This window comes from Eulemur rufifrons, chromosome 8 (assembly GCF_041146395.1).
Source record: "Eulemur rufifrons isolate Redbay chromosome 8, OSU_ERuf_1, whole genome shotgun sequence".
Taxonomy (NCBI): Eukaryota; Metazoa; Chordata; class Mammalia; order Primates; family Lemuridae; genus Eulemur; species Eulemur rufifrons.
The window spans coordinates 13,661,719-13,676,582 of NC_090990.1; the positions used below are offsets into that span (position 1 = coordinate 13,661,719).

At 56.0% G+C, this 14,864-nt stretch overlaps 1 protein-coding gene across 4 annotated transcripts in view; it reads right to left on the reverse strand.

Moving 5' to 3' along the window:
• The window catches only part of ECE1 (endothelin converting enzyme 1), a 103,314-nt gene that overhangs the window by 21,969 nt on the left and 66,481 nt on the right, over positions 1–14,864 (reverse strand). For all 4 annotated transcript variants that reach the window (XM_069479464.1, XM_069479463.1, XM_069479461.1 and 1 more), the window contains 5 exons: positions 9,925–10,046; positions 8,576–8,722; positions 7,493–7,558; positions 6,239–6,430; positions 424–566 (listed from right to left, as the gene is read on the reverse strand). In XM_069479464.1, coding sequence (XP_069335565.1) covers positions 424–566; positions 6,239–6,430; positions 7,493–7,558; positions 8,576–8,722; positions 9,925–10,046 — 670 coding nt within the window. The remainder of the gene's footprint in view (positions 1–423; positions 567–6,238; positions 6,431–7,492; positions 7,559–8,575; positions 8,723–9,924; positions 10,047–14,864) is intronic.

Below are 14,864 nucleotides of genomic sequence, written 5' to 3' on the forward strand. Positions count from 1 at the left end.
TGTTTTTTTCTATAGTTTCAAGATTTCTACAAGTCTTTAAAATTTAAAAATAAATTATAAATCTTAACCAAAAATAATAGCTACCATTTACTCAGTCCCATTTTGCATTAGGCAATGTGTTAAAAAACCTCACACTGATTATTTCACTTGATTCTCACAGCCCCCCTACATGCTGGGTTCCATTTGTATCCCCATTTTATGGATAAGAAAAATGAACCTAAGAAAGGATAAGAAATTTGCCCAAGGCTACAAAGCTGGTAGGGAAAGGGGCTGGGATTTGAACCTGTGCCCATAACCAGGATGCCCTGCTGCCTCTCACAGAAGCCCACCCCAGGGCTCATTTTCTTGAGTCAGTTTGTCACCCCCCACTCCTGCCCATCATGCCTGAGCAGGGCACTGCCCAGGCTGCCAGGGTCCCCTTACCATTTGTCAGTGCTGTTGATGAGAGTGGACACCTGCTCGAGGTATTCTTTGTCGTAGACCACGATAGGCTCGGATTCATTGATCTCCACGGGGTAGAAGATGGTGTTGAGAAAGGGCAACCAGTTGATGGCGGGTGCCAAGGTCTGCAAGGGAAGAGGACAGTGTGATGCAGCTGGGCTGCGTCTCCTCATGGCCCAGGTCCCCAGGGCAGTCTTCTGCAGGAGGCGTCATCGCACCTGCCACCCTTTGGCAAAGGAAAGAGCTTGGCGCTGTCTGATGGTCTGGGCGGACAGTCAAACAGAGGCTGGCTGACTTTTGTCAAACATGCCACAGGCAGAATTCTAAGAAGCCCGACAGAAAAATTCAACTTGAAATGGAACTAGGATGGTATAAAAGGAGATGCAGTGGCAGCTACCATTCACCAGCCCCCTCCTGTGTTCCCCGGAGCCATCGCAAATTATCCCAACTGGTCCTCATGAGAGCCCAAGTGGTAGGTACTATTCTTCGCACTTTATCAAGGAAGAGACTGAGCTTCAGACAGGCCTGAAACAGATAAGCCTGTAGAATCTGGAGCCAAACTGCCTGGGCTCTTATTCTAGGTCTCCTACTTACTAGCTGTGTAACCTTGAGGAAGTTAACGAACCCCTCCTGTGCCTCAGTATCTCATCTGAAAACTGAGGATCACCATAGTAACAGAACCTGCCCCATGAGGTAACTGCGAGGATCCAATGAGCTAACGCTGTCTATTCTGCTCAACATGGGCTCCCGTAACATCAGTTAGCTTCTTCATGTTTGGTAAGCTCGGGAATAATAGCATAAGGTGTAAACTGCATTGGTCTATAAATGATGTTTCCCAGGCATGGGATCTGGAAAGGCGAGAGCAGAAGGCTAACCTTCAGCAAGGGAGGGAGACCTTCAGCAAGGGAGGGAGGGCCTCAGCTCAGCTGACGCGCAACCAGGAGGCTGGTCAGCTCTATTTAAGTTAGTTGAAAATGAGCGCTTGTGCCAGGGCTCGCTCCCTCCAGCCCTGCGTAACTCTCAGCTTCCAGCAGCTTGCACCTTCTTGGCCTGTGGCTCAGGCTCCCTGTCTACCTGCAGCACCTGGCTGTCCACGGCCAGCACTTCCCCCGAGGCAGCCTCCAGCCATGCTGAGCTACCTCTCAAGGCTCCAGTTATTGTTTTGTTAGGGTTCTGACTACAATATTGCACAACTTCTTTAAAAAAATTGTGGCAAAACACATATAACATAAAATTTACCATCTTAACCATTTTTAAGACTACAGTTCAAGGGCATAAAGTTCATTCACACTGTTGTGCCACCATCACCATCATCCATCCACAGATTTGCAAAACTGAAACTCTGTTCCCGTTAAACAATCAATTCCCACGGCCTCCCATTCCCCTGCCCCTGGAAACCACTGCTACTTTCTGTTTCTATGAATTTGACTATTCCAGGTACCTCATGTGAGTGGAATCATTCAGTATTTGTCCTTTTGTGCCTGGCTTATTTCACTTAGCATAATGTTCTCAAGCAAGTTGCATAACTTCTGAATGGTTTGCTCCTGTCCTAGTTTTCTCAGCTGTCCTGTTATTTTTAGTGTGCAATTTTACAGAATGCAAGGTTTTCCAGGACTACATATTCTGTGCTATAGCAACAGTTCCTGTGCGTGCCAATCACTTAGATGGGTGTATCTGGCAGTTAGCAAGCAATCCATCAATGCTGGCTGCTGCCACCATTGCTCAAGGTCTCCCAAGAGTGGCCCTGGGCTTATTCAATTCCAAATTCTGTTCTCTGTTCCACTGAAAAGGGGCAAAATGCAAGACAGATAAAGGAAGTGAGAGATGCCTTGTAAATCGCTTTCATATGGGAAAATCAATCAATAACATAAAATCAATCTGTAATGTAAGATCAATCTATAATCTGTTGGTAAATACTATGATGTCCCTAGGGAGAGATAGCCATAAAGCTCTCCATTTAACACAATGAATTTGTACATGAGGTAAGGTGACTTTTCTGAGGTCACACAATTAACTAGTGACTGTGTAGGTCTAAAACTCAGGTTCACTCGTCTCTCTGGGTTTACAAGGGCAGCTCAGCTGCTGGGGAACAAGGGACCTCACAGGACACAGGAGGCTGTGAGGAAGGCAGGCCCCGAAGGCAGTGGTGTGCTGGTAAACAGTTAACAACCAGCTCCCAGTTGATGGGTAAATATTTTCACCAGGACGACTGCGAACTACTCACAGAGTTGGGAGGAGATGCGCACGGTGGACTCAGGAAATGGCGGACTCTTATACATCCCTCCTGGCCAGATGAGCTGGGAAGAGCCCTGGGCTGGGAGTGAGCAGACCTGGATCCAAGTCCCCAGCAGGAATGAGCTTTGGGACCTCGAGCCATTTTGTATCCTTTCTCTAAACCGGGGACAACAATCCGCCCTCCCAGAGTTGACTGCTCTGCGCCCCTCAGACCTGCTGCTCAATGGCCCCGCGCTTCCTTGCTCCCTCTCTGCCCTCTCCCGGCAGGAGGCCCTCACGCAGGTACTCTGGGGCCAACCTCTAACATTTCTATGGCTACAAAATTTGGAGGTGTGCTCGTGAGATCTTCAAATAGGGCTCCACAATTAGAGTCACCTGATTTGCATAACCTGCTAGCAAAGACCCCAGGAATAGCAACAAGTTTACAAAATGTCATTGTTTATAGGATGAACAAGAGCTTCATACACTGCAGGCGACTGGTACAGACATTGGATGGTGAGAGAACCCTGTGTACTCAACACAAACCTGTCCCTTAGGGAGAGCAGGTGTTCTGTGCAGGGAAATTCTCACAACTCTGAGACGAGCAGATGTGTGTCGAACACCAGGATTTTTATATTTTCAATCTCTCTCGCTTTAGCAAACACCTAACTTTTAAACACATGTGCCTAGATCCAGCTCCATGGAGACGGCTGTTTTAATGGACTAGGACATTCCACTTGTGACTCAAACCCTCTGGGGCACACGGATGAGCTTCATTTTCCACGTCCAAAGCCAAGGAGCACTGCTGGTCACAAACCAACCAACGCAAGTAGGCTTGAAAAGAGGGACAGAAGGGAAGGATGCTTCTGGACTTTGTCTCAGCTGAAGAAATGAGGGTAGAGGCTGGGGCTCAGTCCCAGACAGCTTTTGGTGGGGGTCCCGGAAAGGAATGGGAAGGCCCCCAGAGAAGCAACAGAAGGATGTCTGATTCATGGCTCTGCATTCAGGCTCTGCTGGTGCTTAGCCTAGAACCATTCTGTACGTCAGCAGGGCTAGCCTGGAACGACACCCGGAAGCCTGGAGCACCTGTCCCTGAGTCACTTGGAGTACAGGAATAAAAAAACCAAATTTCCAGATGCCAGAGAACAAGGCATTCTCTGTCCCAGGGTGGAATGAATCAAATTGGTTTAGTTCTGGGGGTCTGGGCATCATCGCCAGTAACAAAGGAATAATAGTATGTTACGCTTGCATTGTGCATGTCAGCTTACAGAATGAAACCTCATCCTTTGCCTCAAGGTGCCCTTCTTCAACCCAGTGGGTAAGCCAGGCAGAGATTCTTACCCAGGGCACCAGGCTTCAGTGGGTCCGAGACTTTTTTAAATGTTAAGACATAATTTTTTTGTTAACATATATGTACATGTGCCCGTTTCTTCTGGGAGAAAGTCCATAGTTTTCCACCTGTCCTCAAAGGACTCTGTGGCTTAAAGAAGCACTGTCCCTTATGAGGGCAGGGGCTGCATCTCATTTGTCCCTGAGTTCTGCCACAGAGCAGGTGTGAGTGAACGAGCAAAGGCCATTTTCCAAAAAGGAAACCAAGGCTCCCGGGGTGGGTTATGTAACGTGCCCACGGCCTCACAGCTCCTGGTGAGCAGGCTGGGGCTGCCTTCCGACTCTACGCCCAGGCCCCACACAGCTCCAGGCTCCTGCTCCTGCCGGACTCTTCCCGCCTTGGCAGCTGTGCGGCTGGGAGGGAGGAAAGGCCTCCCCTTCCTTGCTGGAAGAAGGGAAGAAAAGCAGTGGTGATAAGATGCGTGGGGGAGAACCCGGTAGCCACGCTGGGCTCATGTGCTCAGGGCTCCTGTGCCTTCTCTGCCACTCTTGGCATAGACAGTTGGCATCGTGGCCACTGTGGGGGGCCGAGGCACTGCTGGGGCCCCTCTCAGGCTGAGAACTGGGCAGCTGGAGCAAACAAAATAACGCTGTATAAACAGCATCTCCCTCGACCTCCTGGCCTCCGAGCAGAAAAACAGTGCCAGCCGGTGCTGACGCCTCTGCTCACCTCCGTCACAACCCACTCGGCACCTCTCACCCTGGCACCAGCTTCTCTGTGACCTAATGGGCGGCTGGTACCATCTGGAGCCCAGGCTCTCTTGCCCTCACCTGAGGCCCTTACATGGGCCGCACCTCTGCCCAGGACACCTATCGGCCTGGCTGGTGCTCACCTGTCGTTAGACTTACCTTGTACTTCTCCTAGGCCCAAAGCTCTTAGCAGTGAGACTGGAGTTATTTCCTAGCTGGTGTCCCTCACTGGCCTGGAAGGACATGAAGAATGAGGTCCCAGGGTGGCCCCCATACACACCTCTCAGATGGAGGAATGAGGAAGAAAGAAGAGTAGGCACCTAGTGTTTTTCCTGAAGGAAGGACAGGACAGGTGCAGTGGCTCACGCCTGTAATCCCAACACTCTGGGAGGCCAAGGCGGGAGGATCACTTGAGTCCAGAAGTTCGAGACCAGCCTGAGCAAGAGCAAAACCCTGTCTCTACCAAAAATAGAAAAATTACCCGGCCGTGGTGGCGCATGCCTGTAATCCCAGCTACTCGGGAGGCTGAGGCGGGAGGATCACTCAAGCCCAGGAGTTGGAGGTTGCAGTGAGCTATGATGACACCACTGCACTCTACCTGGGGCCACAGAGCGAGACTCTGCCTCAAAGAAAAAAAAGAAAAAAAGGAGGGGACGAGCAGACTCGGCAAGTCCGAAGATAGCGAAGGAGAAGATGCCTTGGTGAGCCCCGGCACACAAGTGGCACCCGCCCCGGGGGAGGAGCAAGGCTTAGCCAAGCACTTTTGAGTGATGGCAAGAAACAGGAAGCTCGGCTGAGGCCCTTCTGTGGATGCCCCTGTGACCCCTGGCACCTGGGACGAGACAGGACAGCACCGGGAAGGAACTGGCAGGCAATCGGCTCATGGGGCAGCCTATGGCAGAGGCCGACCCACAGAGGGCACATCCAACTTCTCCAATGGGTCACCCCAGTTCCAGAGAGCATAGCAGGTGTGACTCTATTATATCTCAGCCAGGATGTCACCAGGGGATGTGCCAAGAGCAGAGCCCCAGTGAGCCGACCCCGAGGCCCAAGGCCAGCTCCTCTGCCACCCAGGAGCTCCAGGCCTCGAATACGTCACTTAACCTCCTGGCTCAGCAAAGGGGGAAGTGATGCAGAGCCCACACCTGACATTTATTAAGTGCTCACTGTAATCAGGCTCGATGGCTGGAGAGACCGACACGTCCTGTCGACGTGAGCTGCTGCTCTCATGACCACGGGGCTTCAGGGAAATGCCGTTACGGAGAGGCAGCCCGGCGCGGGGCAAGAGCCTACTGTGCAGTCACTTACTAGTGTGTGGCCTTCAGCAGGTAACTTGACCTCTCTGAGCCTCAGTTCTTCCCTCTGTGAACTGGGGGCAGCGACCATCCCTCCCGCACAGGGTTGTTCCAAGGACTGGAGTAAGCGTGTGGCCACAAGCCCCCAGCCCGGCACCCTGTCCGAGCCCGGCAGCGGCCCGGCCTCCGCAGCAGCGGCGCCAGCTCACCTGCAGCTCGGCGGCCGTCACTTTGTGGTAGATGAGCTCCTCGTCCCGGCGCTTCTCCTGGGGGATGGTGATGTTGGCCAGCGCCGTCTCGAAGTCCAGGATCTGCTGCATCTGGGGCCGGATGGCGTCCTCGTCGCCCCCGCCCAGCAGCTTCCCCAGCTGCACCATGTAGTTCAGGTAGCCAGTCAGCACCTGTGGGGCCCAGCACCCCCGACGGTCAGTGGCTGCGCCCCGCTGCCCACTGGACAGGGACAGGGGCGGGGGCAGGGCCGGCTGAGTCCAACGCAGGGAGCCGTGGGAAACAGCGAGAATGACTTTAACCCTGCGTCTCTTCGCTGCTTCCCCACGGCCCTCAGGAGAAAGTCCGAAGGCTTCTCTCGGTCCCCAGCTCCCCAGGTGTCTTTCTGTTCTTGGAACACACCTTTCTAAACCGCCTTCCGCCTCCGTGTTCCCAGATCTGAATTAGGTCCCCACGGTAGCCTTTCTCAGCTCCCCCTTCCCTTACCACAATTTGTCATTATGCATCTAGCTGGGCGGTTCGTTAAGTAATGTCTGCCTCCCCTACTGGGCCTGAGGCCCCGGGGGACAGGGACCTAATGGTGCCCCACCATCCGCCCAGCACCAGGCACTCAGTGGGCGCTTGCTCAGAACAAGCCGTGGAGGAAGGAACGGGCAGATGACGCGCCCCTGGCAAGCGCTCCCGGGGGACGTGGTAGAGGCAGGCAGCGGGGCAAAGGCTTGGGCTTTGCAGCACGTGGACGTGGATGAGAATCTCAGCCTCACCACTTACTGGCTATGTGACCTTGAGCAGGTCGCGCAGCGTCTCTGAGCCTTACTCCCTGCTCTGTAAAAGGCAGGGTAACATTAGTGCCCATCAGACAGATGACGTGAAGGGAAGTTCAGGGAAGTTCAGAATCTGCAGGGTGACAGGGAGGGTTAGAGGTGATGTATATAAAAGGCCTCGCACCCACAAATGGTGGTGGCTGTTCCCGCTGCCTCTCTCTAGAATGGGGACAAATGATACTTGTCCCCTGTCCCTGGTGCTCATGACGCCTGAATGTGACACAGCCAGCTTAGGGGCATCCCTCCCCTGCCAGGGACTGCCTGTCACCCAGCAGGTAAGTGACAAGCCCTCTGGGCTCCTCTGGCTTTGAAGACCTGCACAGGAACCGTGGGGGTGGACCCCAAGGGGGCACGCACATCTCGGGGGGTGGGCTGGGGACAGGAGCCATATTTTTGAAGGGGCACACTCACCTTCTCGTTTTCGGTTTTGTTCAGGTAATAGTCTCTTGAGGGTAAGCCCAGGCCAGACTGGTCCACCTGGAGAGAGAGGCAGGAGAGAGAGGGAAGCGCCTGTTGCACGCCCGTGTGCCCCTGCACAGCCTCCGCCTGCCCCGGGCACGGCCGGCATGTGGCATCAGAGGACCAGCTCAGGTCCCGGCAGGAGCACGAGCTGAAGTCCCTGATGGATGCCCCCCAGGGAAGGGAGGATGCATTCCCACCCATTTGGAAAGGGCTGGGCACGGCCACCTCCTCTTTAAACACCTCCTGGGCTCAGCAAAGCACCTCTTCTTCAGCAAACACGTGCCAAGTGGTTACGAGCCACTCACAAGCTGTGTGCCTTGGTCAAGTTACTTAGTCTTTCTGGTCCTCAGGTTTCTCATCAGGAAAGTAAGGGAAAGAACACCGACCCTTCAGAGCTGGATGAGGGGGCCTGCCGAGTGCGGGGCAGGGGAGGACGCTCCTGATCACCACTACCAGAGCCTACGGCCACACCTCGACACGCCTACGGTAGGTGTTATTTTAGTTCATTTGATGGATAAGGAAACTGCAGCTCAGAGAGGTTGAGGCACTTGTTCAAGGTCACGCAGCGAGTGGATGGCAGAGATGGGCCGGGAGCTCAGCCTCTATGGCCCCAGGCTGGGTTTCTCACGTCTGCATCTGAGGCTGGGGCAGACCAGCACTGGGGCTCCCCCGGGCGTGCCGAGCCTCAGTGTGGGGCAGGCTCCGACAGGGAGCGATGACTCAACACCATTCCAAGCACAGACGCTGAGGTGGGGGAACCGGAGGTGCTTTAGTTGTGCCCAGGAGTTGACATCACTCTTGGGGCCCACGGTGACCAATCAGCACATGAAGGTTCACCCACAGATGGCGGCCTACCCTTCCTTAGTCTCTTGCCTACAAAGACGTCACCGTGGGGGCCTCCAGAAGTAACCCAGGCTCAGAAACCAGAAGCTGCCGCCCACCTGGGCGAGTCTCCCCAACCCCTGTGCTTGCTAAATTCAAAACAGGAAGAGGTCATGCCCTTTCCTCCTCCTCCGTTTCCGGCCAGCTCACCTGGATCACGTTGCTGTTGGAGTTCTTGGAGTCAGCACTGACGTAGACAGAGAAGAAGGGCGAGGTGCGGTAGTGGGCGGTGACCACCTGCAGGGTGTCCTGGAAGTTGTCCTTGGCCCAGGGACCTGTGATGTTCCAGCCCCCTAGCTGTAGGGAGGGAGAGTGGCAGGGAGGTGACGAGGTTGCAGGGAGATTGGGATGCGGGTTCTGGTTCTACGGCTGACTTGCCTGTGACCCCGGAGCCTCGTCTGACCTCTCTGAGCCTCGAGAGCAAATGAAAGGGTTGGCGTTCATGGAAGGTTCTGACCCAGGGCTGGAGACCCACAGGTGGAGCAAAGACTTATCCGAGACAAGTGAGACAGGGACCATGTGGCGGCTGCTCCCTGGGTGGCTGCGGGGGAATAGGAAAAAGGCTTTCCCCGTACACGCTTACTTTTTGGATGTTGAATTATGTGAATGTGATTCCTACAAAACACAAATTCAGTTGTGCCTACGGGGGGAAAAAAGCTCCATATGTTTAAAAAGGTTGATAAGCTACGGTCTGCTTTCGTCTCTCTCAACGTTGGGATTTTTTCTTTTTTAACCTCCTTGGTCTTCCCTGGCTTGGCACATGCTGGTACAGGGGGCCTGTCCAGAGAGGAGGGACTGGTGCGGTCCCCAGTGCCCGCAGCCACCAACCCTGCCGTGATACTTTCCCGGGGCCGGGCTAGGAGCAGGCCCTCAAGGGAGCACAGGGCAGCCGAAACCACCCACAGCCACCTTCCGCCTGCACCAGGTGGTCCAGCCGGCGCCCTCGGAGTTTGCTCAGGGCCAAGTGGGAGGGGCCCAGGAAGAAAGACTCCCCCCTGCCCAGGAGTAGGGGGGTGGCCCGGGTCAACAGGGCTGTCCTCACAGGGACGGCTCTGGCTCTGATCCAAGACTCTGTTGGTCTTTCCGGAACACACACATCCCCCTCCACACACATGAGCATACCCTCTGAGGAAGAAGCAGCGGCAACGTAGAGGAACATTTTCCCTGTAAACATGGCCCCTGTCCCACACACAGACGCACAGAGACACACAATCAGATGGCAGACATCCACAACAGATGCTGACACACGCCCTCACGCAAATACACGCACAGACAGTCCCACCCACAGAGATGTGCAACACACACACACACACACACACACAGTCAGGCAGCCCCAACACACACAGACACCACTGTCCTGCTGGGCGTGGTGTGAGTACGAGGCTGGAGGTGTGAGGTAGCCAGGCCCCGCTGGTACCTGAGAGCTGGGGCTGAAGCCAGGGGGGCAGGCAGGTGGCAGGGGCAGGAGGAGGCCGGGAAAGTGTGCCCGAGGGACTCACCTTCTCAATCAGCTCCATCAGGGGCTTGGCCCTGAGCTCCTCGATCCTGGTCTCGTTCATGCACGCCCGGTAGTACACTTGCGCCTTCCGCTCTGCCTCGCTCACGCTGGCTGTGGCATTTTCTGGAACGACAGACAGCAGAGTTTGCAATGTGCCCCCACTCACCCACCGGGGGTCCCTGGGCGAGTCCTTCTTCTCGGAGCCTCGGTGTCCTCAGCTGTAAAACAGAGCTCTGACCCCAGTCAGGGCGGCAGCGGCGAGGACCTCGGTCTCGGCGGGGACGTGAGTGCCCTGGGCAGAGCTGGCAAACTGTGGGTGCTCCTGGACCTGTGCCCACTGCCAGTGAGGGTCGACCAGGTTTCTGTCCCTCTGCTGGTGGGGTTCACAGACCCCAGCTGCAGTCTGCTGCCCCGCTGGCCAACACGTGGCACGGACACCCCTGCCTGGTGCGTGGGACGGGGCCTGTCTTGTTTTCAGATCCCAAGTGACCTTTCGTGTGCTAAAGAAGAAACTGGAGTTGGCTAGAAGCTTGAAAGGCCTTACTGGTCATGAATTTACTTTCTGATTCCTCCTTGGAGAGGCTGGGCACGCTCGCTAGACTCGTGGTCTACACAAAGGGCCATCTTCCTTTGCCACTGCCAGCCCTGGAGAGCAGCATCTCCACCCACTGTGGCTTCTCAGACCTGACCCCGGACACCAGGAGGCTCCGTTCCCCTTCTGCCTCCCCTCAGTGCCCAGGTCCAGGTGCCACCTGCAGAAGGCAGTGCCTCCGGGGGTGCACTGGCATGGGAGGCTCCTATCTGCACCTGGTAAGGTGCTCCCATCTGCACCTGGTAAGGTGGCAGGCTCCTGTGCCCGTGTCTTCCTCTCACAGCCCTGCTCCACACCTTGCTGGAGTCCCCGACACCCTCAACTCCGTCTGTCCTGCCTGTTCCCTCCCTGGGGAATCCCTCACTGCTCTGGCCACTTTTCCGTATTCTTATTCATTTCTCTCTGACCCTGAGGCCCCTTCCTGTGCCTCCTTCAAAGATTCCCCCAAATCCCACCTCCTCCCCGAAGACTTTTCTAGCAGAACTTTAACCATTCACCCACTGAACAGATACTAGATGCTTATTCTGTCCCATGCACTGTGCAAGCTCCAGGACACAGAAGAAAACATCCTTGTCCCCATGGGACCCTGTTAAAACCCTACTCAACCTTCAAGGACTCTCTGAGGCCATCTTTTCTACCAACATCCTAAGATGTTCACTGCTGAGGCCTCGACACTCTGAGCATCTGCTGAGTGCCAAGCGTGGTGCGTGGCATTAGGTTTTACAGACATAAAGATGACCTGCTCCCTGCCCCCAGAGAGCTCACGGTTGAAAATGGTGGACACAGATGCGCAAAGAAATGACCACAAGACACAGAAGTGCTCTGAACAATGTAAATAGCTACGGAACGCAGAGAAAAGTGACTCCCTTTGGGGGGTGGGGACAGGCAGAGGACCCCCAGAGGATGTTCCTTCCAAACAAGCTGGTTCTCAAACATGAAAAGTGGCTCACTAGGTAGAGATGACAGAGGGCGTTGGGTCGAGGGGAGCAGGACAGTGTGGGGACAAGCGAGGACACATAGGGCATGCTGTCTGGAGAGCACAGCCCCGCCTGGCATAGTCACTTGGGGCAGAGGGCACAAGTCTCTTCCTGACCAGTCTTCTATCAGCTTTCCCTGCCCTCACCCCAGAGAGCTCCCTGTCCCCTGATTCTTCCTGAAATTCGCACCTTGGTTTTCTCTGGTTGGAGAGCACCAAGCCCCGCTTTTCCTGAAGTCAGGGTGACAGTCCTGAAAGGGGGATGGGACCAGCCTGGAGCTAGTTCGAAGGCAGCTATAGAGACAAGAGAACCCCTGGAGTGAGAGCCAGGGTCACGGGTCCTGAACGAGAGGGGCCACAGAGGGTGCAAGAGCCCTCGAGACTATGGGCTATTGCGCTGCAAGTGTTAGAAACACCTGCGTGTCCCCCAGGCCCCAGGGGAGCCATGAGCAGGGGGGGAGGGCGGAACGGGGAGAGCTGGGCTGGTTGCGGCTCCTCAGACACAGGAAGCAGAGTATCAGGGACAGTGAAGGGGAAGTCTCGGGGCCTCATCTCTATGGCAACGCTTCCAGCAGCTCGGCTCTCAGAAAGGAAATTAAGAGAGTCGTCATTGCTCCCAGGCCCCGGAAACAGCGTCTCACTGTCCCTATCTGGCTCTGGCCACGACCCTGAAATGCCAGGGCCGTGTCGGAGGAGGTGCTCTGCACACTCTGGCCCCGGAGCTGGCCTGGCGACTCCCTGCCCCAGCGACCCAAGGCCATCAAGATAAAAGGCCCAAAGAAAGGCTCCCGGGAACAGACCGGCTGTGCTAATTATGGCCAGTTCCGAGGTCCAGGGCTGCCTGGCCCCTCTATCCTGACACCTGTCCCCAGCGCTGAATTATCACCAGGGTAAGGGAGAGCCTCCTTCCATCACAGCTCCCTCTCTCCTCCCCCGAGAGGCCGCCCCACCAAGTTCACACAAGCTGGGTGCCATGCTCACCGCACACAAGCTGGGTGCCATGCTCACCGGTTCTCCCACAACTGTTTATTGGCGGCCTCTTGCCTGGCAGCAGCCGGGCTGGGTGCAGAGGACATGGCTGGCAACATGGACGCGGCCAGTCCGCACGAGGCCAGCAGCCTGGCGGGCGAGAGAGACAGCAACCAAGCACTCCCGAGAGCACAGATCACATGCTGGGGTGAACGCTGTGAGGCCTTGAGAGGGGGGTGGGAGAGGGCCGGGGAAGCTCAGGAAGCCCCAAGGATGCCCTGTTTGAGCTGCAGGGTGAAGGGTGAGCTCAACATGGGCTGCTTCCCCCCATTCCACATCTCAGTCGTCCCTGTATCCCCAGAACCAGCCCTGGACACATAGTAGGCCCTCAGCGACATGTGCTGAAAGAACAGGGCCCAGGGTCCAGTTTTGATGAGGAAGGACACCACATCTGGGGTTGGGAGGGAGATGAGGCCAGTGCCTGACTGAGATGCGCTTGGAGAGGCAATGCGGCAGGAAGGGACAGGATGGACAAGTGGCCCCTCTGCCCCCACCCCTGAGCTGCCTGGATTCCCACTGCTGAGGCTCCCGGGCAGGGGCCCTGGCAGAAGGTGAGGCTCCTCTTCCTCCCTGTGGTTCCCAGAGCCCGTGGGACGGCCCCAGCACAGCCTCCCGCCTCCTCACTGGGGGTAGCCACTGCCTCGAGGGCTCCAGGGGGCCAAGAGCCACAGTGAGAGGGCAAGCAGGAGCCGCCCCACAAACCAGGTGAGCACAGGTGGGGCTAGGCCTGGCAGCAGAGAAGGGGGCGAGAAGTGCATGCAACGTGTGAGAAAGGGGAGCGGAGGACGGGGCCTGAGCCAGAGGTTGCTGTGAACGGGGTGTAGAAGCCTGGGGATGAGGGTGGCTTTAGGAAGCAGAGCAAGTGCAGACAGCTACCGTCCAAAGTTCCGTTTCAGACATTCGAAGTTTGAGATCTCTGTTAGACATCCAAGAGATCCCTGGCCTGGGGAGTTTATAGAGATGTTGTCTTGAACTGCATTTAGTCCAAACAGGTGCCGGAGTGCGCAAGTTCCTCCAAACTGCCGGTAGGGCCTGTGTCACACATTCTCACCAGGGGCAAAACCGCACCAGGAATTTGTTCTCGGGGTGCAAAACACACTACTCTTTTCACACTGTGTACACAGAGGAAGTGCACCAACAGACAGACAGGGAGGTACCTGGGGTGTTAAAATTCCGTGGAGGGGTGACAGTGAACACAGCATGAGAAACGCTGACTGGGCCTGTCCCCTCCTGACCGTCCCCAGCCCCTGCCCCAGGGCCACAGCGCTCACTGCTCCTCCTGCCGGGCACACTCTTCCCCCCACAGCCAGGCGGTCTGCTCTCTCCTTAATTCAAGTGTCTGCTCAGACATCCCTCCTCAGAGCCCCTTCCTGACGGCTATCGCTGTCACGGCCTCCTTCCCTCTCTGGCTCCACATCCTACGGGATTTTTCCAGAGCCCTTACTCTTCACAGTCATATCAGTTATTGACTCATTGATTTGTTTATTGTCTGTCTTCCCTGCCGGAATGTCAGTTATGCGAGAAGAGGAGGTCTTGCCCCATACGCCATCCCAGCGCCAGGTGACGCCTGGCACAGGGTCAGCGCATGAGCCACAACTGGTGAGTGGGGACTGAGCGAGCGAAGGGTTCTGGGAGCTTCCGCAGAGAAAGATGCCGCTTCCGCCCGAGGGGGACGCTTGGTTTCGGAGTGAGATCAGGCACAGACCTTTCTCTGGATAGGGGAAGCTGGGGCTCCGCCGAGACACCCCTGCCATGTTCACTTCCCGGCAGATGATGTCGTGGAGGCAAAGGGTGAGGCCACAGCTAATAGGTGGCTCCTGGGACTGAGCTGGGGACATGTTTTGGAGACGGTGGCACTTCCAGGGCCTCAGTGGTATGGAAACGGTTTGGCAGCCTAGGGCCGGACAACAGGGCTCCAAAATGCCTGGGTACTTCCTTCCATAGACCCCAAATTCCAGAAACTTCCTTAGTCACTTCCCCAATGTCCCGGAGAGGAAAGCCAGCACACCATTGAATCGGCCTGCTTCTTCCTCTGGGAGTTTTTATGGAAACACCCTCGCCCACGTCACTCTTTGGGGAGGGGAGAGACGCCCAGGCAGGCAGAGCCGAGACTGCGGTGGGCTTCGGGGCTGGGGGGTCTGGGAATTGTGCGGCAGCGGGACCGCCTGGCCAGGAGCATGTGGGGCCCTGACTCCACATCGGGGCAGGGCCAGTGTTTGTTTTAGATAAAACCACACTCAGTTCAGAGCTCACAGGCCTCGGGAGCCCCATCCTGTGGGGCGGAAAGGGGAAAGCTGATAAAGACGGCGCCTTGTTCTGAAGAACAGAAATAACGATGACACCA